The sequence below is a fragment of the Camarhynchus parvulus genome, chromosome 5 (genome assembly GCF_901933205.1).
Source record: "Camarhynchus parvulus chromosome 5, STF_HiC, whole genome shotgun sequence".
Classification (NCBI taxonomy): Eukaryota; Metazoa; Chordata; class Aves; order Passeriformes; family Thraupidae; genus Camarhynchus; species Camarhynchus parvulus.
The window spans coordinates 10,717,500-10,742,415 of NC_044575.1; the positions used below are offsets into that span (position 1 = coordinate 10,717,500).

Below are 24,916 nucleotides of genomic sequence, written 5' to 3' on the forward strand. Positions count from 1 at the left end.
AACATTCACTCTTGGGCTTATGTTTGACTAGAAATCTTACTATGATGCACTACCGAAGCAAAAGTGTATTTTTATTTGTATTGTGAATATGTGAACTTGCTCAGCAGAAGTTCTTGTGCTTGTAATTGATGAACCAAGCAGTCTCACATTTCCAGGCTCAAGAATTGGGTAGAAAGCACAAACTGCTTTTATTTCCTTTTGTACAATAAGGAAATTTAGTCTGCCTAGAACAACATAGCTGGTAGTCACTCAGACTGTGTTAACCCAGGCTTTGCTCTCCCTGAAAACACTTATGCCCCAGCTGTCATCTCCTTCAACACTCAGAATATTCACACTGTGAATATTTTCTGTAACACTGGAATAATGAACCATGCTGCAGCTTTCTGTCCTCAGTTCTCAACTGAATTTCTTATATTAGATAGCTTGTATTTCAATACATACATTGTACTAAACCTGTGGGTTTTAAAGTCATCTTTAGGTATAAAACCAAAACCAAGTTGCTTTAAAAGCTTTTAACTTCCTGCTTGTGTCTGTAAATTCCAGTCTTGAGTTTGAGTAGATCAATATTTTTTTGAGATGATTTTCTGTTCAAGACAGTTGGAAAATTGGAATGACTGTGTTTGAAAAACCTGGGGTTCTAAATCAGTTGCTGATTATCAACTGTCTGAAAAAATGCATACAAAATGTTAATTTTATTGATGGCATTCATTCATCTTCATACTACTTTGTTTAATGGGAGGTCGGCTAAGTTCAGGAGTTCTGAGAAGATGGTGAGTATTGGATCTCAGTTAAATATGGACTATAAATTTTGGTCCTGGTTTTCAAATGGTAAAAATTCATGGGGTCTGCTTTTTAATTTTTCATTTAAGTAATATTTAATGATTAATTGGTTAAGCTTTTATATATTACTAGCAGGATGAGTTGCCTTCTGGGAGACAGGAATTTGACATAACTTGAAATGAATAGCTGCCTAATTTGAAAACAGGATATATTTTAATGAACACTGAGGATGCAGGATGGTTGGGACAGAAATTCTCCATTTGCCTTTTCAATCTTGTCTCTTAGCACTGCTGAGCTGGAGTGTTCATTGTTTCTTTGCCATCTCTCAGGAGAAGAGAAAAATGAAGGTTGCATCAAATAAGAATTGTCTTATTGTGTGTAAGGGTGGTGTGTTGAGCACAGTTGTTTATTGGTCTTCATTTCACCCCCCCATGAGTGGCTGTTAGGGATTTACAAAATCTACTGATACACTTTCAAGAAGTTAAGTGCCTTAGCTTTTATACATCAATAAATTTTCCACAGCTGTGGATGCTCAGAAGCACATCTTGTGAAATCTTCACATTTTAGTTAAAAAAAAAAAAGGACAGTAAAAAAAGCCAAAGAAACTTGTCGAGCTCATAGCCGAGTTCTTCTCCAAATACTTCCAGCTGCAGCTAGAGGGATGAGTCATGCTGAAAGTTGAGGAGCTTTTCTAAAAGCCTTGGTTCACATGATTTTTTTTTTTTTTTCTAATTTTACATTCCTGTCTGTTTTTCTTTCCTTTTAAAAAAAAAAATCACCCAAAAAACCCAAACGTGCAGGCGAGTCACCCAAGGAAAACCCGTACGAGGATGTGGAGCTGAAAGGGAAAGGCCGTCACGGGGGGCGAAAATCCCATCAGCCGTCCGAGAACTCCCTAGATTCCCTGCACAGGATGTGGACGCCGCAGAACAGGAAATACACGGCACCTCCGCAGGTAAAGCCGCGGCATGGCTGCGCTCGGAGCCGCCTGCAAGGGCCGCTCCCGGCGCGGCCCCCGCGCAGCAGCGCAGCGCGGGCGGCTCTGGAGCCGCGGGGAGCGCTCCGCAGCCGCCGCTCCGCTCCCGGCGCTGCCCCGGCCTCGCAGCGCCCAGCACAATCCTTCCTCTGCGTGTTTTGGAGCTGAGTCTGCGCCTAAATGAACTCCTTGTGCGGCTGCACCTCTTAGCGAATTGCCTGTGCTGCCGGGCAGGGACAGGAGGGGAGAAGGCAGCTGCTGGTTTTGTCCCTGTGTTGTTACACGAGGCCCCTGCTCGTGGGGAGTTGGTAGTGTGAAAAACGCCAATCACTTGTTTTTAAAATTTTAAAAGTTTAATAGTAATAAAATGGTTATTAAAATAGTAATACAATTAGAATAATTTGGACATTTTGAATTAGGACAATATGAGACAATAGAGACAAAGAATTACAGACGTCTGGGTACCTTTTTCTGGGCAGCACGAGCCTGAAAAAGGACGCACGTTAACAAAGGATTAACCCTTAAAAGCAATAGCCTGTTGCATATTCATACACTTCATACATGATGCATGAATTCCATTCAACTACAGGATTCTGTCTGGTCATCCTCAACTTCTTCCTCTGAATCCTAACAGCACCTTCGAGGTGGGAAGAAGTTTGTTTCTTCTGATAAGAGGGCAACAAATTCTTTTTCTCTGAAAGATTTAGCTGTGGCTGCTACCACCTGCAAGTCCTTTCTTTAAAAAAAGTAACCTATATAGCATAGTTTCTATTTTAACATTTTTTGTAACCTAAAACTGTATTTAACACACTACTTAAGAGAATTAATACAGCACTACTTTCTAACACAACACATAATCATATTCATTTTAATATTTGCAAAAAGCCAATCATAAAATACGTGCATTTTTCACAGTAGTGTGGCATGTTTAGTGTAAGAATGCCAGGTAAAAGCCCTGACTAAATACGTGAATAATAAAATAGTCAGAAAAACCTGGGTGTCTGCAGTTAACAAGTGTGTATAAATTGTGTTTATAGCATAAAAAGAAAGATGAGGAACTTGGCAGACTTTCCCTTTTGTGGTGAATTTTCCAAAAAAGCCTGTTTTTTTGTGAACTCCACGAAATACCAGGTTGCTTTGTTGTTTACGGGATCACTGTGTTCATAAGGAAAAATATAAATCCCAACACATACTTAATTTTGAGATTCAAAGCACCCTTTAGAGGAACTTCACTTTGCACTGAATTAACAGAAAATTCACAGTTGAACAAAAGATCACAACAATTTACATTTTTGTCCTGTAAAGAGACCTATGCATTTTCCTATGCAGAGACCTGAATGCATTTTCTTTCACTTGCTTCATGTGCATGCAAGCATCACAATCCAAAAGAAGCATCACCCACCCATCTTAGTGTGCTCCTAGCACATCCCCCGTAAACCAGGAGTGACCTCAGCAAAGCTGCTGCAAAAGGAACAAGTGGAGAGTAGTGAGGCAGAGAAAGGAGAAACAGGCACTGCAGCCATGAGGATAATAGGGAAATGTCCCTCATAGTGGGACATGGTGCATAACAACTATTTCTGGCTGTGTGTGTGTTTACAGGAGTTGTGTAGCATCCAGAGGATCCCTGAGGCTGTGTCATTAGGCTGGGAACCATACAGATCCATAGGAAGATACTGGCCAGTGTTCTCTTTAACAGAGGGTTACCAAAGAATTTACAGATTTAAGTGCCTTCTGTAAAGTTGTTTGGTAAATAAGATCTCTCTGGTACCCTTTGCAACAGGGCTGGCTTTGTTCTGGCAGCTTCTTTTTGAAATGCTGCTGGGAGTGCCCTGACAGGAGTCAGTCCTGCCAGAATTGCACTGTCATTGTGCTGATATTTAAAATGAAGACACTAAGAGCGGGTCAGCAATGGGCCTGGGTAATTCTCCAATGACCAGAAATAGAAAAGTCTGAATTTCCTGAAGAATGGTAGCTTTGGCAATGGTTTATCACCCAGTTTTTCCATCATAGCAACAAAGCTGGGTTAGCAACGTGACTTTTCAGTCACGGATGATGATAAACAAGATGGAAGAGATCAGAAGGTCAGCAAGCTTCCAACAATCACCTCCAAAAAGAATTCCTTTCAGTAAAGGATAGACTGCCACCAGTTTTCCTGGAGTGCTAACCTCTGAGACACCGGTGTTGTGGTCATTTTGAATCCCTGTGTCTTTTCCCACTGATTATTTTCATTTTTTGAAGTCATCAGGTATGAAAGGAATGTTTTATGGTGACATTGTATTTGTGATGCAACCCCTCTCCACAGAAACACCTGTGCTTAATCCCAGGTGGGATGGCACTGCAATCAGTCAGCCAATAAATGGGACATTTATTGCTGCAGGTTTATAGCTTGTAACAGAGCTGATAGAATGTCAGTAAATGCCAAATGACAGATGCTTGACACAATAATACTTTTTCATGCTGGGGAAGCTTCTTTACAGTGTTTGTGTTTGAGAGGAGAAGGAGATACCTGGAGCTGGGCAGAGCTGCTCCTAGGACTGCTCCAAAAGACCTCCAGTTTTTTAAAGACAGATGTTACCTGGTGCTTAATCCTCAGTGAGATTTTCCCTTTGCCCTGTAGTGATAACAGTTTCATGTTTTAAAGGGAAATTTTTGGGAATGTAGGGAGAGTTGTAACTGCACCTCTGCTCATTGTTGGGTCTTAAAACTTCTTAACACCTTGAAAATAGAACAAGCTTGATTTTCCTACATTATTTTTTCTTGGCTAAAATAGCATGAATTTGCTGTTGTGGTTATTACTTTTGCACTGAATTAATGTTACAATGAATTGTGTAATTACTCATTATTTTCACTGCTGCAAGTCAGAGGAATGGACCAGGCCTGTTGGGTCAGTGCTCTGCTGTCAGCCAAGCCTTCAAGTTAGATTTTGGGGCTCACAGAACTGAGGGGATGTGGATGCCTGGAAATGTAGCAGGTCACAAATGGTGTGGTTTTGTTTGAACTGTAAAGTCTTGGAGGTTGACCCCTGTCCCTTCACTGTGACCTTGACACCCATCCTGCGGAGTGGTGGCTCCCTTGGTGTGGTGTTCCTGGCGTGGTGCAGCCAGCACTCTGTCACAGGTGGCAGAGTGTGACACCAGGTGCCCCAGGTTGCTGGAGGGGAAGAGCTCAAGCTGTCCTTGTCCCTGCAGCTGCCCTCGAAGGTCAGCAGCCACTCCATGCGCGTGGGGAACTGGTCGGAGAGGAAGAGCCACCGGCTGCCGCGGCTGCCCAAGCGGCACAGCCACGATGACATGCTGCTGCTGGCCCAGCTGGGCATCCCCTCGTCCCCCTCCAGCCTCACCGAGGACAGCCTGAGCACCGCCAGCGAGCTGCTGTCCACGCGCCGCGCCAGGAGGATCCCAAAGGTACCCACGGGGTGGGCTCAGCCTGAGCTCAGCAGAGGTCACCTGGCTGCGAGAGCTGGGGCATTGCTGGCCATCTGCTGAGGGCCATCTTCTCTGTGCCAGGGTCAGGATTAGGTGCTTGAGGTGGTGTTTCTTGTTGGGACTCAGATGTTTATTAGTTCTTATCTTTATCACAGTGTCACAGAGCGTGAGTTCTACAGCACCTCACTCTAACAAACTAAAAAATGGAGCCATATCTCTCTCTCTACAAGGCTTTTTAAGGATAAATGATCCAATTAAGAAATGACACCTAAATTATTTTTACTTTTAACCCAGTAACCAACCACCCGGGGCACGCAATGAGGTCTTTTTTATCCAATTACACAAAACCACCCAAACCTATGAGGAGGAAGGTGAAGAAGAAGGACCAGCCTCCACCCTAAAACCTCCATTTTGCTTTATATATATTACTATATTCTAAAACTTTAAACTCTAACTTTTCTTACATGTGATACTACACACTTCTATTTAAACTCCACACCCATAATCCTAGTTCTGCCATTCAATTTTGGAAGCCTTCTCTATTAGCCTTGGGTCAAATGCAGTGTTGTCTTGGGGATCAGTGCCTGTCAGCACAGAAAATCTAAAATTCTCCAGGTTTCTCCAGTAACCAGGGTTCTAACAGCCAGCCTTTACAACAGCCATCACTGGAAGCACTTTTTGTACCCTAAAGGAACATTTAGATCAAAATCCCTTCCCTAGAAGTGATAACTTCCAAATTCTCCAAGAGGAGCAAACATCTGATGGCCATCTTTGCACAGAATTGATTTTAAGACAGTTCTGCTTTCCACACTCTTCTTTAAGCTCTGTAGACCAGAGCATTGCTGTGTATATAACTTTAAGATTTTGAATGGGTGATGGCCAAGCAATTATTATTTATACCATGCAGCAACATCTGAAGTGGTTTATTTCCTCATCATTTGTTTCCAGGAAAATAACTAATTGGCCTAATAGGTTTCCCTTCATCTACTCACAACTGACCCCATCCTGATAACCATGCTGTCTTGATGGATTTGAAGTAAAACTTAATTTTTCATTTTTTAAGGAATTTTTAGATTCAAAATTGAATGTGAAAAAAAAACCCCAAGCCACAAGACAACAACAAAAAAACCAACAATACAATAGCAACAGAGAGGGGGAGAACTGCCAATGTGCTTAATTTTGGCTTGTGAACAAAGTTGATTTTTACTGTGTATTCAGCTCTTTCCTGTTCTTATTAAAGAGCATATTTTAAAGTGCATGGCTATAAATACTGTGAGTAGAGGGAGATTTTTATGTTTCTGTGAATTTGTTGGAAATTCTGTTTAAGGAGGAAATTAATCCTACATCCTTAATATTTACTTGTATTTTTACTTTCTTGGAATATATTGTTATACTTCACCAATGGGCACACATCTCTGGAGGAAATCATAGGGTAGTAACCCTAACAGAGTAACTTACTACCTGATTTTGGGTAAAACTTGGAAAGTTTGGCTATTAATTTTGCACCCATTTTTTTAAATTGAAGGGACAGATAGTCTCCCTATGTGAAATTCTGATTTCATCATATGAATGTTCACAATTTTATTGCAAATCTTGTGATAATTTCTGTTTTCTTACTGCTTTGCCTTTCAGGATCACGTATTCCTGAAGAATATAATTTTTTAAATTGAGATAGTGTTAGTTATTAGAGGGAAAACCTAAAAAGGTTTTGTTTCAGTCTGTGCTCTGTTACTGCCCTTCTACCATGTCTATAGCAAATTGCATCTTTTCCCTCAGTTTATTTCTCTCTGGAAGCAGAGGTGAAGCAGTTTTTGGAAACTGTATTATAGTTCTATGAAGAAATCTGCTGTGGAATTAAATATACTATTCCTGACCTATAAAACATCATGAAGATTAATTGCTACATATTTGTGACTCTCCCATAGTTATAATATCCTACTTAATGTTGAATTTTTAGTAATCCCAGTCTCTTGCTGAAGACAATAAACACAAGTCATATCATTAATATTTCCCATCATCTCAGATATTTTTGGGGCAGACAGTTATTATCTGCATTAGCTGGTCTATCATCCATGTTTTGTTTGAATACATTAATAAAAGTCTCCTGGCAGAAAAATGCTTAGTCTTACTGATTCCTCATTTTCTTACTTTGCAGCTTGTCCAAAGAATCAATTCCATCTACAGTGCAAAAAGAGGGAAAAAACGGCTGAAGAAACTTTCTATGTCCAATATTGAGACCGCATCCCTACGAGGTATGGTGCAAGTGTCAGGGTTCAGTGAATCCATTTGGATGCTACAGGATTGATCAATTTCCTTCTTTCCTCCACATCTACCCTGGACTCCACCTAGTTTAGAACTTTTTTCTGTGAACAATGATAATTTTCTCTCTGCAAGAGGAGAAAATGGGGATGAGCTAAAAAGAAATGAGATTCTCAGTATTGTTTATCTTGTTAATCCCATGGTCAGCTCCATTTACCCAGCTTCTTCTTTAGTACACATTTACTGTAAGTTTTGACCAAAATTCACAGTTTTGACCCTGGAGTTCTTGCATGCTTTTTCCTGGCACTCGCAGTGTGTAACTCACCCTGTGCTTCAGAATGCTTCTGGAAAGGAAAATTCAGGGCCTGTTTGTAGTAAGAATACAATAGGGCTTTAATCAAGAACCCCTCAGTTACACATCTTGTCATAAGGTTGCTTTTGCCTGTTTACTCAGTTTGGTGAGTTCTGGTGATTGGGAATGTTGCCCAGGCAGATAAAGTTCATAATGCTAACTTTGACTTCTCAAGTGCTGCATAACTTAAAAAAAAAAAAAAAAAATTGAAACCTGAAACCAAGAAGGAAAAGGGTTAAGACCTATTTTCCAAATGTCACTTTTGCAGTTCAGCATGGATGGGGATTCAGTGCAAACAGTTGCTGTAATGGAGAATGAATTTTGCCCTTTCATCAAAATGAAGTTCTTACTCTCAAGCAATATTGAAACTGAATCCAAGGAAAACATAATCCAAGGAGTCATTCAAACTGTTTATTTCAAGATATTTTAAGCCTGAGGAGAAGTGCATGTGTGTATCACAAGGCTCAGAGATGTGAGATAGGATTTTTCCCAGTTGCAGCACAGTGATCTGAGTGTTTGCTCTGGTTTTGCATTAACTGATGCCTCTGTGTCCTCTGCAGATGAGAACAGCGAGAGTGAGAGTGACTCAGATGACAGGTTTAAAGGTAAGGGATCAGTCTCAGTGACTTCTGGTTAGCCCCTGTCCCTGACCCTATCAATGTATGTTCTCCTGCTGCTGCACATTGTTCCTGTCCATGGCCTATATTCTCTATAGTTTCCTAACTCCATTACTGCAGAGCTCCCAAAGTTCCAACACAGGAGCATGAACGCGGAAAGCAAGGACAAAATGGGCTGTGAAGATCTAACAAGGATTTGGCAACTGTGTCACTTAATGAAGAACAGGACCTTTGATAGATTGGCTTTGTCAGCCACTTCAGAGATGCTGATCTATTCCAGACTGACTACTGGGTGCAGGCTTAGAGGGATGGGACTGGATAAAGGTGCTCCTTTCTTATTCATATGCTGCTTTCAGTGTTTACTGCTCGCTGCTGTTGGAGGCAAGGATCTGGGTCTGATCCAACATTGTGGTTTTGAGACTCTTTTATAAGTCTGCAGTCTCCAAATTGTAGAAATTCCTTTATCAGCACCTGCACAAACTCTGCCTGAGTCAGGCCACTAAATTAGTCTCTCCTTTTCCTAAGTCCTCATACAGAAAGAGGTGTATAAAAAAGTTGAAGACAGCAGCAATGGATTTCATTACTAAAAACCCATTATGCTGTTAGTAGGTGAGGGGTAAAAAAGACAAGGGTGTGGAGCTATTATAAGATAGGGGGCAATCGTCCATGTCTACCTACTGCAGATGACACCTGCTTGCTGTACATGCAGCAAAACTTTCTGGAAAACATTGTCATTGGGAAACAGATTTGTGCCAGACAGGTGGTGGCAAGGCCATCCAAAACAGGCTGTATGCAACATTGTACAGTGCTGTGGGGAAAATGACTCCTTGCTCCTTTGTCTACCTGTACCAACCCAAAAGCACTTGCAGTTCTGTTTCTCTTTGTGTCAGAAAATAGAGGGTTTTTTTTAGTGTACCAGAACTGGTAGTAATGTTATGACCAGTCCCCCATAGGTATCAAGGAACAAGTCACTGGATCAAGGCACATCTTTGCCTTCATGAATGACCATGACTTTAAGATCATCCCCCAACTGAATTAGCACTAACAAAGCAACCCCCAGCAGGCAATTGGCACATCTTTCCTTTCCTCCCTGTCCCCATTCCCTGGAGTTTATTCCATGGCTTGCCTTATGTGGTGTGTAGCAAAAAGCTGTGCTGTGTAGGGACAGGGCACAGAACTCTGTTTCACCTGGGTGTACCAGGCCTTAGATGTGTCACCCTGGAGGCCCCAGTGCATTTGCACAACCACATAAGGGTTTATAATCTAGTCTTATGTGTGAAGAAAAGCCAGACCTTTTCCAGGGTAGCAGTTATGAACTGCAAATTATTTCAGTGACTGAGTGTTGCATAACTTCAGTACTTGGAGAGAATTTTGATTTATGGGTGCAATTAGTGAGGGAGACTACAGGTTTGATAACTAGAAGGTTTGGTTTTGAAAGGAGAACATGCTTGGAATAATACTCTGACAAACTGAAAGTGCTTTGTGAATGACTGTGGCTTACACAAACACATTACAGTCTCAGGTAATGATCTGTCTCTTTTTTTATTCCCTTTTCTTTTTAAATGGCAGCTCACACCCAGCGCCTTGTGCACATCCAGTCAATGCTGAAGAGGGCTCCAAGCTATCGAACCCTGGAGCTGGAGCTGATTGAGTGGCAGGAGCGGGAATTATTTGAGTATTTTGTGGTAGTGTCCCTGAAAAAGAAGCCCTCTAAAAACACTTACCTCCCAGAAGTGACATACCAGTTTCCCAAGGTAAAAGAAAAACTCCTATTGTACAGCTCATTCTAAGATCAGTAAGGTGAATGAATGGAAAAATGAATAGAAATCCAGTTCTTAAATGGAGCTTTCAGAATTATTCCAAACCAATCTGTTACAAAGCAAAGGGCATGGAGAAGGTAACTGAAACCTTTCCCTGTTTTCAGATTTATCTTTTCCGGAGCTGGAGAATTTGGCCTGATGGTGGATGCTTTAAACACTGTGTTTAAATTCAGTTTCTAAATATTTCACTTTTTGGCTATATTAGGATTTGTTCCAAAACTCGCTGAAGTCAATGGAAAGACTTTTGCTGATCTCTGGCATTTCTCTTGTGCTCTTGCTGCAGAAAGATGTTTGAGTCAGGGCTGTGCTTTAAGTGGCCATCATACAACAAGGGAGTTTCAGACAATTAAAAAAATGTAGTGCCTGTCCTGGAGTCATGCCTCACTCTGCCAAGCACAACCACAGGACAGTCTGATGTGCCCTGGCTCTCAGAGCTGCTCAGTGCCCCTGAGCAGAGCTGGAGGGGACACCCAGGGCTGGCTGACCCTCGCTCTTCTCCCGGCAGCTGGAGAGGCCGACCAAGCAGATGCGGGAAGCGGAGGAGCGCCTCAAGGCCATCCCACAGTTCTGCTTCCCTGATGCCAAGGACTGGCTCCCTGTCTCTGAGTACAACAGGTGAGTGCTCCAGAGCTGCTCTGCACCATGGAGTGGTGCTGGAATGGTGCTGGAGTGCACTGGAACAGCCTCAGCCTTGTCAATGCCCAATTAAGGAAGCAGCAGTTTGAGTCTTGGCCACTTTGTGATCAAGCAGCTGTATTTAATTTTTCTTTCTTTTGAAGCTCTGTGTTCTTTTTCTTCCCTATTCTGCCTGCCTCACAGGCCTGTGTGGCTGAGGGGAAGAGGCTTGAAGGTTCCTCTGAGTGCTAAACTCAAAAGAATAAATGGAAGTACTTAAAATAAATCTTAAAAAGGATGGGGCCCTGCCCACCCCCTGCCCTAGTTATTCACCTCAGAGTGCTTGTCTAACATTGCAGGTTACCTCTTCATTTGGCTCAAAATGTTGCTGTCTGAGAACTTTCTTGGAGCTGTGCTCTGTCCTAGCAGAGGAGCCCTCTCTTCCTTCCATTGGAGATGAATGACTGCAGGAGAAGGGCAAGGAAAAGGAGAGCCAGGCTTGCATTTTCTTTTTCCTTCAAAGTGACCTCAAAAAAATGTATAATTTTTTTCCCCCTGCACTGATATGTGAGAACTAGTTGATCCAAAGGTGTAGAGTAACAGGATAGACAGAAGGGATGGAATTGTGGAATGATTTGGGTTGGAAGGGACCTCTAAAGGTCATCCAATCCAACCTTTCTGCCATGAGCAGGGACATCTTCAACTTGATCAGAGCCCTGTCAAGCTTGACCTTGAATGCTTCCAGGGACAGGGCATTCACCACCTCTCTGGACAACCTGTCCCAGTGTTTTACCACCCTCATTGTAAAACATTTCTTCCTTTTATCTAGCCTGAATCTACCCAGTTTTATGCCCCTTGTCCTGTTGCTACAGACCCTGTTAAAAAGTCTATTCCCATCTTTCTTAGAAGCCCCTTTTATGTACTGAAAGGCCTCAGTAATGTCTCCCCAGGGACATCTGTAATTATACCAACCCTGGCATTTCAGCACCAGGAATTGTTTCATATAATACCATTTAAAACCTGCAAAGTAGTCAGGAATGTTTCACAGCCCAGGCATGAATTCACAGATCACCCATCTCTTTACCTGTGAATTCACGAATTCATCCATCCCTTTACTTGTGCTGTTGTTTTACTGTAAAACTGTTGTTTTACTGCTCTGTCACAAATGGTATTTGTCCTAGGCAGAGACATAAAATGAGTTGGATTTTGGAAACCTGTGTCACTGATACTCAGCACCCATCTCTTCTGATAAGACAGCTGGGTTGTCCCTAACCATACCACTGCCAGAATTTTTCCACAGAGTATGTCCTAATGATGAAGACCTTGCAGTGGGTAGCATCTCTCACTTGATGAGTGTCCCTTGCTAAGTGATCCACCTTGTAGCCATGCTGTAGTTCTGCTGTAATCTCTGCAATGGGCAATTCCCTTTCTCCTAGTGAGACCTTCTCTTTCATGCTGACTGGGGAGGACGGGAGCCGGCGCTTCGGGTACTGCAGGAGGCTCTTGGTGAGTACATCACCCTCACTTCAAAGGGCAGAATCCTCTTGAAAAGTATCTCCAAACTACAGTCTGAACTGAAGGTGTCTCTTATGGTTTTAAAAGGAAACAGAGTTTTCTCACTCTGAAATTTGGAAATGTAAGGAGATCAAGTTGAACTAAGAATTTGTAATGGCCATTTTAATCAGATAGATCCCCAGGTTTGTAGCAAATTCCTGAGAATGTGGAAAGTTTCTTATGTGAGCACTTACTTCATAAATTCTTTATGTTATGTACTTTCAAGCACAATCAGAAATACTACAACACTGGAAACAAAGGCAAAGCTGGTATTTCTAAACATTTGTGAGTAGTGTTTATCTCTTAGGCAGCTGCTTACATCTCAAATGACTTTGCCAGCACTGTGTCATCAGTATGCAGCTCAGAGCCTTGCAACAGGCTGGTGCCAGCAGTGGGAAGTCTGGTTTCTCACACAATTTTCAGTCCCCATGACCAGGGGTGGTCAATAGGTGATGTGGGCAGCCTGCAAACAGTGTTGTCCCATCACCTGGAAAATCCCTGGACACTCGATAAACTGAGAGCACAGCAGTGTGTGTATCAAGGGGGAGGACTCCACAGAGTGTGTTAAAGGGAGGTGGAGCACAATGCAAAGAGGGATTCTGGTGTCCCTCCTGCACACCTGATGGTTTGGCAGGAAAACAGAAAGCAGTTGGATGTCTGTGCACAGGCCTTGCACCCCTTGGATAGGTTTGGAGCTGTTTGTGAGTGACTGGGTGGGAGGCCATGGCTCCTGTCATGTTCTCATGGCTGTTGCCCACGCTGGGTTGGGGAGCTTATATGGATATTGGATGCTGCAGGAGTCTTTGGCTGACTCTGTGTGCCAAATGAATGTCTGCAGCAGTTTGTAAACAGGTGTCCCCTCTCTAAGAGTAAGACACACTGGCGCTTTCCCCTCCCTTCCCTTTCTGGCATGATTTCCCACCTTTTGAGGCAGGGATCACCTGCTTTCAGTAGCTCCCCACAGAGCATTCCCTGTCACTGGCACAGCACCCTCTGTCCTGCACTGCTGCTTGTGCCTGACCCTGCTCTTCCCCTGCTCTCTGTCTGGGGCAGAGCCCCTGGCGTACAGACTGCAGATGCTGTCTGGGAGGTTTTCTGTGTGTGGTTCCTCTATTTGTAACAAGTTTCATTAAGCTAACATTACAGAAAACTTGTTTATCAGTTCTGAGGGTGGTGTTTGCCATAGGTAGCATCACAGAGACTCACTGTGTATAAAACAGCGTGTCACAGTGGGCCACAACAAGGTTGATGTGTGGGCAGGAAATGTCACTGAAGGCTTGTGCTGCAGTAAATCTAGGGCTGGTCGGGGGTAACTCAGGGATGAGCAAGGAAAGCACCTAAATTCATCCTTGCTGCTGTAAATAAGCATAACAAGATATAGGGCAGCAGTACAAATCAATTTTTTTAATGAGTTGTCATTTAAAAGGATAATAAGGTCTTATTTGGAAAAAAAAACCCAAAAACAAAACCTCAGAAAATGTTGGTTAGAATAAAATTATGGATTGTTTTCACTCTACCAGGTAAAGGTGGTTTGAGACTTTTATCTTTCTGAGAATGTCAGTACATTTGTAATCATGCACAGAGCTTGCCTCTGTGAAATGCCAAATGGTTGATCCTGAACCATGCTGAGACTGAAATAACCAGTGACAATAAAAGAGATTTATACACAGGAATGTTGAATCAGTTTTTCAATGAAACATTAACATGGGTTTTTTTTTTACTCATTTAAAGCTCAGTGAAATTCACCCTTCATTAAGGACAACAGAAAAATAGAACACTGACTTTCAGCTGGTGCAAAAGATGGCTGAGTATATTAGGAAATACCAGGAACAGAATTAAATCAATGGTGCATGCTTTTATATAATGGTGTTTTGAGACAGCGTTGGAGATTTTTATCCTCCACTGGATAAGGCAAAACTCAATCAAATAGCAAAAAGAAAAAGGGAAAATAAGTAGTGCTTTGCTAAATGTATCTAATAATTATAAAGCCAGTTATAAAGTAGATCTGCTGCTGCCACCTTGGGTGATCACTTAATTCAGGTTGCTTAATCTGGATTCCAAACAGAGAAGCCAGAAGATTCTGGCACAGAGAAGCTGACATGTCTCATCCTACTGGTACAGCCTCCTCAGCCAAGGGAAGGAAGGAGTGATGCCAGTGCACTTCACCAGCTGTGCCCCTCGTGGGGCAGATCCAGCCATGCCCTTCTGAGAGCAAAACTGGGACTTAGAAAGCAGAGGGCATTTTGGAAGCTGCAGAAAAACACCTCAGCATTTCCTCTTCCTGTGGAAAAGGCAAAAGTAGCAGAGATCTTTTATTTGGGCACTGCAACCTCCTCCTGTCCTGCTGGGAGAAATGTGGAATCTGGGTATTTACCTGAAGTGCCTTTTCCATAGGGTTTGGAAGTGTAACCATTTCATGTCTTCTGCAAAGGTTGGTGCATGGTGGGACAGCCTCACTAGTGGGTGCCATGAAACCCCCCTAAAATTCTTATAAACTGCTCCACTTTAAGCCAAGCCAACTGCTGCGAGGTTAATTCCTTAGAAAATGTTCCTCAGCTGTCCTGGTGGGGGATGCTCTTGTAATACCCAGCAAGAGATGTCTCACACCTTCTGGTGCATTTGGCAGCCTTGTTGGCAAAAGCTCCATGGCTGGCTGATCCTGTGAGGATGGCTGGCTGCTCTTCTGCAGGGTCTGCTGTGCAGATTCCTGCATTTAGGAAACAATTGTGTTTTGTCAGCCTTGCTCTCCTTTGGCGTGTTGTGATATGAACAAACTGTTCCACTTTTTTTCCTTCAGATCTCAGATTCTTCCAGACCTTTTCTGGGGTCTGTGTGCCAAAACTACCTCAAGGGATACAGTGACAATTATGTTTTGTTTGTTCTACAAATCCTGTACAGTATCCCCTTTAAATGTATTTATATTGTTTTGTTTCATTTTGGAACAGGATTAGGATGGAATGTAACCTATTGTCCCACAGCAGACAATCTGCATTTCCATAGATAGCATGAAATTTTCCAGTTACATCTTGATACCTCCAAGGCAATTCTGCAACAGCTTTTCTAGTGAGTGCACGTGTCAGCAGCAGAGATGATTTGGGCACCCTTGCAGGGGCTGGTTCATCCTACACCTCCCTTCCCTCTCACATAAAATTTGATCCTCCTGCCCTTTTCTAGGCTAAGACAAGCCAGCCCCAGGAGTCCATGGAGGAGCAGCTACCTGAATGTGAAGTGTGTACCTGAAAACATGGAAAGCAGTTGTTAGGTGGGACTAACCTGACATCCTGCATTTGCTGGGGGCAGGAGAAGGGCGCTCAGTACAGTGTGAAAGCAAATTTGTGGGATGCAGACTGTTTATGGAGCTGCAAAAAGCTCATTGGAAAGCCCTTTTCCTCCTTGCTCCCTCCCATCCTGCCCTTGCCCAAGCAGTTTGACAGCCCTGTGTACACTGAGTGCTCTGGCACCCAAAGTTCATGTTTTATAGAACAAGAAGTCTTTAACAAGTGCTTTTGGATTTACACCACCCACAGTTTTCTCATGGTCACAATTTGGATTGGCCCTAACAAGGAATCAAGAGCCTCCATGGAAACTGATTTTAACCTCCCAGTGTTGGAATTGTTCTGATTCCTGGCACCACTAAGGAATATCTCTGTTTCTGGATGTACTGGCTAGTGCTTGTGCTTTGCAAAGGCCACTTCCCTCACACAGCTCAGTGCTATGGCAGACTGAGAGGAGATCTCTGAAGGCTCCATAGAATCCAAGCACATGGACAGGGGGGTGAGATTTGAGAGAGAAAAATGGAAGGCTTAGTTTTTGGAGCAAAAGCCTCTTGTTTTTCCTGCCAAAGATTTTGGAGTGGGCTTTAGTCAGTAATATTCAGATTAAACTCACTATAAAAAAGGTTGTCCTGAGCCACGTGTGGGCCAGCCCTGATGCAGAGCTTGGTTTCTCCACCTCAGCCAAGTTCTTGTCAGTTTATGTTCATAATTTTAGGAAACTGTCTTGTTATCATCAAAATTCATTAGCATTTTCATTTTGTGATACTGGACTAAGGCTGAAAATATCCTGGGCTCCACAAGAACAAATTGAAAGGAAATCAAAACCAAACCATCATCCTCTCCATCTCTCTTCTTTCAGGAGCAGTGCAGTGCACAAGGGCAGAGTCACTCAGGTGCCTCTCAGCTGGGCTACTTCAGCATTTTGCTTTCCTGATCTGCACCCATTCTTTGTGTGCAGGAGTGAGTCCTGGATGGATAGCATGACTCCAAGCCACTTTGTAGAGCACAGCCTGCCACTTGGGAGAGCTCCCTTTTGGGAAGAGAGGAGGTTACACTGGTCCTGATGGGCAGACCCCAGTGTCCCCTAGTGACGAGGGAGGAGTCCAGGCAGGAGTGGCATGTCCCATAGGATGGTCTTGCCCAGGGAAGTAGCAAACTAAAGCACAGTGGTTGTTTTAGATCAGTCTAAAGTGAGGTGTAAACTGATGGCTGAGAGAGGAGGTTATTTGAAGGGCTGCCAGTGCTATAAATTTGAGAAGTTCTGCCCCTCAGAATGGCTCTGCTCAAGGCTTTTGCTTGCTGCTCTTACAGCTGATGCGTGTGCATCTGTGAGGCTGTGGTGTTTGCAGGAAAAGCTCTCTGAAATAACAAAAAAGGATGTCCTACACAGTGAGAGCAGCGAGGGAAGAATCCCAGCTCCCACAGACGTGTAGCCTTTAAGACATTTGAAAGCAATGATATTTCATAAAGGAGAAACTTGGAGTAAGTGCTAAGCAGTTATTGTTTCTGGTCTTATAGATGACCCAGGAATGTGATGTTTTTACTGGCACTCAGTGAGACAGCTCTTGGCTGGGAGCTGTCCAAGGCTCCTGGCATGGCTTCGGCATTCCTGCAGATTTGACACAATGATTTTAACCAAAATCCCACATGCTTGATATAATCACTCAGTGCCTTTAGAAAGGATTTTATACCTAATATGGACAAAAAAGGGCTCTGCTTTTTCAGAGATGTGACGTGTATTGAGCAGGTTTGGATCCAGAAATAGACTCATCTGTATTCACTTAGCTTTGGTATTTTTTTTGTGATCTTTATTATAACAGGCAGGCACCTGCTGAGTGTCCAAGTCTAGAGTGCAATATTCAGGTTTAAAAAGCACAGCTAGCCCTCAGTTTCTTTTGATTGTCATCTCTGTGGCATGTGAATTTCAAACACTCCACAGGGAAGTTGAGTACCAGTGGAGTCCAACAAGAGACAAAGTGGAATAGGCAGGGTAGCAGAGTCCAGCATGCTGAACAAGTACTATTTGCTTCTCCAGGATTAATCTCATATAGGATGGTTATAGAGGATGGTCTTCACAGTTTCTCTTGGGGAGGGAGTAAGAGAGATGCGTATCATTCATTCATACTTGCCACAGTTTAAGTTATGTGTGTTTCATGTTTATCAGGAGTTGGTCCGAGGAAGTTAATGGTTTACTCACACAGCCTGCCTTTGTTTAGGTTGTGAGCTCCCTTTCTGTAGGCTGAGCTCTCTTTGAGCACCGTGGAGTGAGGGAGTGGGGACCTAAAGCCATTGTGGCCTCCCTTAATTTTGCAGTTCTCCTCTTGCAGCACACGGCCCCAGGGTGGCCCCACTCCTTGTGCTGCAGCAGGAGCAGGGCACCGAGATAGCAGAGGCATGACTTACAGCCCTGGTTCCATGTGCTTTTATGGCTGCAAGCTGGAATGAGGCTGGGATGCAGCTCCAACAGGCTGTGATTTCCAAAGGGGATAAGCTCTATCTGTGCCTTTCAGTTTCCTGCCTTTTGGAAGAAACATGATGCTGTTCCAAGAGCAGCTATTTGTTGGAGAAGCAAATAGTGAGAGATGTCACATGATGGCCAACTGTATGGTCAGGGAGAGAAGTGTATTTCCTCATGGCTCCACATGAATGTGTAATTCCCATCTCCTCTTTGCTGTTATCAGCCCAATGGAAAAGGCCCACGCCTACCTGAAGTTTACTGTGTCATCAGCCGCCTGGGGTGCTTTGACTTATTTTCTAAGGTAAGGAGATAGTTTTTAATATTGCGTTTTAATTTGATTGTTTACTGAGACACATCTGCAGTGATGAACCAGGCTGGAAGAATTCCTTCCTTTGATGGGAGATAACTGTTTTACAGTTGCTGTTTTGGATATTCCATCCCTATTATTTGGTTCATCAAAGAATGTCTTATTACTTCTGTGACTGAGGCAGAAATTGATTCAGAAAACATCTGGGTGTCTGTATGATCTGGCTGACCAAAATTTTTTCCATTGTTTTCTACAGCCGTTCTGTGCTGAGCTGTAATTCTTGGCATCCACAGTTTGGATGATGGGCCAGTACCACTTTTACTCCAACACTCTGTGGAATGATGAGGTTGAGAGAAAAGATTATTTGATATGTGAATTCTATACACTTAAAACTAGTCACAATTTTATTTTTTTCACTCAAGGAGTCTAGCATAAAGCACAGATGATCTTTTGCTTGGCCCAGTTTTAATTGATGGTGTTTTAATTTGCCAGAGATTTTCACTTCAGATATGGGAAATCTCTCAGAACTTTCACAGATTTTACCTGCTAATTTTCATAGGGATAAAGTGGAAAAGAGCATGTAAATCATTGATGTTAAATAAAATCATATAATTTCTAGTGTTCATATGATGTAATATTCATACAGAATATTATCTTTAAAGCAGGTTTTGAGTTTTTCTAGATAAAACTTCTAACACAAGCCTTGTGTGAAGAACAACAGTTGGGTTGCAAATAGTTAATTGCAGTTTTGCTTCTGATGTCTTTCATAAAGCTCTGAAATCAAGGGTTTATAACAGTGTCTCTTAGATGTAATATGTATCTAAACACAGATATCTGTGAGTGAAATGGAATGCATTGTTCTGGGAGGATCACCCAGCTCACCACATTCGTAGTGTGCACAGAACTCATGAGGCTTTTTGTTTGCTATTATGTTTTTATCTAATTTTGATAGTGCTCTATTTTACAAAGGAAGATCTGGGAGAAGGAAAAAAAAATTAAGTATCTTCCTTACAGCCAAGTATCACTGCAGCTGAGGTATAAGGTCAGACAGCTGGCCCTCAATACAATGAATAGCTGCCTCTGCCTTACACTGTGAATGATGGAAGACCGTGGGATATTAAATCTTGGATATTAGTTATCACAAAAGCAAAAAAAATCCTCTGGTTTAAAATGTTTCTTTTCCTATTTCCGATAACTTTCAATAACTTTGTCTTCCACAAAGCCTTTCCTGCTCACTCACTGTTGTAATACCTATTGCTGAGACAGACTTGAGAACCACAGATATTTTAACTTCCAGCCAGTTCATTTGGTCATGGTTCCAACAGCTGTTTCTGACCATTTTATCTCCTGGGATCTCTGTTCAACTTTTATTTGGTTTAAACGCTCCTTTTATTTGCGTTGTGAAGGTCTTTGGAGCCAGGCATATGACACACACATGACCCCAAGTTCTGCAACAAAATCATCAAATAGCCAATCCTGTGGCTGCAGGAACACAACTGCGTGCTGGCAGTGTGCAGGAGCAGCAAGGGACCTGGGGCACAGCCCTGCTTCATTGCTGCTTCCCACTGGTTTTGTTTGCTGAGGATGGCTGTGCTGCAAATTACATCAAGAGTGAAATCCATGGCCTCATTTATGGTTATCTGCCACTTCCAAGGACTGGAATGGAAGTTATTTACACAGGGCCAGCTTTGCTTTAGTTAGGCCTTCATTATGTCACAGGGATGAAGGGGAAACCATGCACCAGTGAATGCCTCTGTTGGCATTTGGTGTCACCAGCTCTCCTTACAGGTCACCAGCTTGTGCGTAAGTGTATTTTAATGTTCTGCTTCAGTGAAAATCATTTCCAAGAGAAACAAGAGAAAATGTCTGGCTCAGGCCCACTAACTCTTGTATGGCCTTTTGCTCTGGAGTGGTGGTTAAAGGATCACCATTGCAGGGCAAACCACCAACTGCTTTGAACTTTGCTTTCTGTCTTCTTTAGCTTTATCATCTATATGCTCAGTCTAATGTGGGAAAACTTAGCTGTGATCTAATTTATGTTGCCCCATGTGACCAGAGAGAACATTATAGTCTCCTCTATCTTTAAGAAGTTCCATCTGCTTATTTCAAGACTAGATTGCCTGCTGTTTCAGCAAGAGAAAATGACTTTAATGCAGGCATCAGTGTGAACAGTTGGGTGTGCTTCAGGGGCATCTCGTGGTCTCCAGCTCAGCACAGACTCTGACTTGACAGCCACTGCTGGAACCCTTTCAGGAGCTCTGTCCTGCTGTCATGGTGGCAGCATTGCTTTCTGACTTCTTCCTGCCCTCTCAGGTGAAATGGAAGAGATGCTCAGTGCAGAAGAAAGTTTTTCCTTGATATAAATTTCGAGATGTACCACTGAGATGTGATGCTGACCTGGGCTGTGATCATGGGATTTGTCTTCATCTTTCTCTCCTTCAGCTCACCCTGTTGTTCAGGCATAATCCCAGCAATATATACATCCCTTTAGTCATGTTGAGTCTTCTTCCTCTTTTCCAGACTTGTTAATTCTTCCTTGCCTCTGTGTTAATAACAGTCACAAACAGGCTTCATTTTGTAACAAAAAAACATGGATTGTTGGTAATGAAGAAATACATGGCAGAGGAGACATAAACTTAGACCTGCCTTATTTTTAGGCATTGCATGGGTGAAAGGATGCTTCAAAAGTCTATGTGATGCTGACATGTTCTGTCTTTCTCTCACTTATGTCTTACTAATGGACCAGATCCTGGATGAGGTTGAAAGGAGAAGGGGAATATCTGCTGCCCTGGTTTATCCATTTATGAGAAGTCTGATGGAATCTCCTTTTCCTGCACCTGGAAAGACAATCAAAGTCAAAACCTTCCTGCCTGGAGCTGGAAATGAGGTAAGAAGCAACTGCAAACATTAGAAGTCAAAGCCTTACCCTTTGCCACTGCAGTATCAAAATAGCAAAAGAAAAGCAGGAGGAGACAAACAGATCCTGCTGGGCTGGGGAGTGGCAAAGCCTCAAAATAAGCAGAGTATGAGCTGCACCACTGTGGACATGCTAATGCTAGTTCCCATTGATGATTATAAGCCAATTTATGGTTATGTATTTATTATTTTATGTTTATTAATAAGTTGTGTGTAAGAAAAGCAGCCAACACAAATGTCCCAGTGTGCCAGGCCGTGTGCAGCTCAGAGACTGCAGTGCTGCTGGGCTGTATCACAGTGATAGCAGGCCAGTGTGAGTTTTCCATGCTGTCTGTACCTGAGCACTTCAGCAGCTGCTTGTTATTTCAAACCTTGTTACTGCTGGTCCTGGCCATGGTAGGAGTGACCAGCAGCATTTAAATGGCTCTCTTTGGTAATAAATACCTTTAAACTGGCTCTCAAAGGAAAGTATGTCATGTAAAACTCTTTTTGTGTGTGTGTGCGCACATATAATAGATGCCACTTTTTTTTTATTCCTGACTCAGGTAGGTAGAAGCCTAGAATTAGACAATATGTGCCTTATTGGAAATGGCAGTATTGATTAAAAGTCTTTTTCAGCTTGGGGCTGGCCAGCCATTTACCGTGTCAAATTCTGTTCTCTGCATGCCCCTATGTAAGAATAGAGTAGCTCCACTCAGATGGTCAGGCATATACAGGGGATTCATTACTGAAGACAGGAATAGAATTTGTCCCATTTAGTGAAAGCAGAGAGAAGAAACTCCCCTTCAGGGTTATTTCACCCCCTTAGGGTTTTTTTACAGTGCCTTTCTTATTTTTGCATTAAATCGCATTTTCTCTAAATGTAACGCCACTGACTTCAATGGAGTGGGTCTGTAATGTATGGTGTGAAATGTAAAGGACTCCTTGTATAAGTGACTTGCAAGGCATTTTAAAATCACATGCATTTTCTTCTGGAGAGGCAACATCTGAAAGGGTGATTGGCATAACAGGGAAAAGAGCTGACAATGCTTTTTCTGTGTGAATGTAACTGCGAGCCATAATCTGCAACTTCTCTATCCTCTGCTCAAGCTTCTGAACTCTCCCAGAGAAAAATATTGAGATAATTCCAACAAACAAACAATTCTCTTCTGGCTGAGCTTTGCTCTCTGTTGTGCTAGTACAAACTCGTTATTTAAGTGGAATGCACTGGCTTAATTAGAAACAGAATCTTATCCTTCCATTGTGGCTCCTCTTGCCTAAACAAAGATGGTGATTAATTGGGAAGCAGACAGTGTATTTCTTTGTGATGAGCAGATTGAGGCAGCAGGCTTTGCCAGGCAGCAGAAAACATCCCTGGTATTTGTAAAAGCTGCCATAACTTGCATTGCATCCTACCCTGCAGCAAGATTTTCATATTGGCAGGTTTGCAGTAGAATCAGCCTCTCCTGATTTGGCACACGCACTTGATTTGAGCTTGCCATCCCAGTGCAAGGATTGGAAGGAATGGAAGTGGGCACCTTTTCTGATTGTCAGGAAGAGTTAGGCAGCATTTCCAAAGAGCCATTCCTGGTACAGTCACTCCACAATTTGTTTCTTGCTGCTGTTGTTTGATGCAGCAGCTGAGTGATGGGTGTCCGTGCATCACACTGTTCCTATATTTCAGGCTTAAAAAAATCAAATCTATTTGATTTGAAACATACTGTTCTAAGAGGGGCTTTCTTTTTACAGTTGTGTGTTACTGATCACAAACAATATCACAACTAAACTGATATGAACTTATTTTGTTTACATTATCCTGTGATCTTGAGCATATCCTTAAAACAGTGTTTGTGAGGAATTCTGTAAAGGCTCCTCCAGTTAAAACCGGATCCAGTCAGCTTGTGGAATGTGCTGTCAGGTGCATGAAAACATAAAACTAGTCTAAAGCAATAAAGTGATGGTGATTTTTTGACATACGGAAAGAAGGTGCATGCATGTTCCTGTTAGTATATATTCAGAGATTTCAACATGGCTTCAAGTTGGCCAGCTTCTTCCCTTTCCCTTTCTGTTTCCTCAAATTCCTCAATAGTCGATCATTTGCTGTCTTGTGCTTCATATTTTTCTCCTTCTGTTACTCTCTTCTTCATGTTATTTTTCCCTCTTCTTTTTTCTGTCCTCTGCCTTCAAGTTCCACATCTGAACCTGTCAATTGCAGAGTAAAAGGAAGATATAATAAAGGAATCAAGGAAAAGGCATTTGAGAAAAGGAAGGAGAGGGCCAGAGGTCATGGATGAAGTATGAAAATTAGACTGTAAAGGGATGTCACAACTCACCTTCTAAGACCATGTCCTGACTCCCCAGTTAAGTATATATATGTATGTATCCTTATATAAAAAGACACAGATTTTAAGCATTATCTAGTGAATTACACATTACAGAAGAGTGGAAATGAAGTAAATTGGGTTCAAAGTCTTCCTGGCCTTTTAGTTGAGTCCCAGGCTCCTATCTAGATGTTAATATGAATTGTTAGCCAAGTTCAGAACCCAATTTACCTTGACTTTATGGCTGTTTCAACCCTGTAAACATCCATCTCCAGTGTTTGATTGTTACTTGCTTCATACTCTCAACTCAGCCAAGCTTTACATCCCTTACAGAATGTTTGGAAGGGGGAATTATGCTTCCCTTGGAGATGACAGCAGACAGTGAACACAGCTGTATTCTGGGAAGAATGGCATGCCAGGAATTGTGCAATACACCGTTTTTCTGTGCCTGCACACGAGGGGCTGGGGCACTGTGTGTCCCCTCAGGCCCGGGGCAGTGCTGCAGTATAGTAGATATTTTCACCCCTGACGAAGGAGAGCAATGATGAGGACGACTCCATCTTATCAGAAGGCTAATTAATTACTTTATTATACTATATTATTCTATATTATATTACATTACATCATATCTAAACTGAATCTGCCAAGCACTCAACTGCACTCTGCTGCACAGAATCTCGTGACTGTCACCTGACAGTCCCGGCACACACACACCTGGATTTGACTGGTCAGTGAATCAAAGCACTCACACAAGAATCCAGTTATCAATTCCCTTCAGGTAAACAATCTTCCACGATGCATTCCACTTGTGAACAACACAGGAGCAGTAAATGAGCTAAGAATTGTTTTTTCTTTCTCTGAGTTTCGGAGAGTGTGAATCTCAGAAATAGTCTTGGGAAGAACTGTGCCTTGCTTTTCTCTGTGAAACGTGGCTACCCTGCAGGGCCGGGCTGGCTGCAAGCTGCTGGCAGTGCTGACCCCGCTGTTGCTGGCTGTGTGCAGGTCATCGAGCTGCGGAGGCCCATGGACTCCCGCCTGGAGCACGTGGACTTCGAGTGTCTCTTCAGGTGCCTGAGCGTGCGGCAGATCATCCGCATCTTCGCCTCGCTCCTGCTCGAGCGCCGCGTCATCTTCGTGGCCGACAAGCTCAGGTGAGTGCTGCAGGCACCTGAAGCACACGTGCAGGACAGTGTTGCCTCTGGATGCGAAAGGCTTTAGGAGATGTACTGAATGGTTTTCAGATGTCAGGATCTTCTCTGAAG

At 42.8% G+C, this 24,916-nt stretch overlaps 1 protein-coding gene across 3 annotated transcripts in view; it reads left to right on the forward strand.

Moving 5' to 3' along the window:
• The window catches only part of DENND2B (DENN domain containing 2B), a 154,084-nt gene that overhangs the window by 106,556 nt on the left and 22,612 nt on the right, over positions 1 to 24,916 (forward strand). For 2 of the 3 annotated variants that reach the window (XM_030950093.1, XM_030950092.1), the window contains 11 exons: positions 1,581 to 1,735; positions 4,945 to 5,160; positions 7,337 to 7,433; positions 8,353 to 8,397; positions 8,530 to 8,733; positions 9,979 to 10,163; positions 10,735 to 10,844; positions 12,281 to 12,350; positions 18,355 to 18,432; positions 21,185 to 21,325; positions 24,657 to 24,805. In XM_030950093.1, the coding sequence (XP_030805953.1) occupies positions 1,581 to 1,735; positions 4,945 to 5,160; positions 7,337 to 7,433; positions 8,353 to 8,397; positions 8,530 to 8,733; positions 9,979 to 10,163; positions 10,735 to 10,844; positions 12,281 to 12,350; positions 18,355 to 18,432; positions 21,185 to 21,325; positions 24,657 to 24,805 (1,450 nt within the window). The remainder of the gene's footprint in view (positions 1 to 1,580; positions 1,736 to 4,944; positions 5,161 to 7,336; positions 7,434 to 8,352; positions 8,398 to 8,529; positions 8,734 to 9,978; positions 10,164 to 10,734; positions 10,845 to 12,280; positions 12,351 to 18,354; positions 18,433 to 21,184; positions 21,326 to 24,656; positions 24,806 to 24,916) is intronic. The other variant, XM_030950094.1, reaches the window with a different exon arrangement.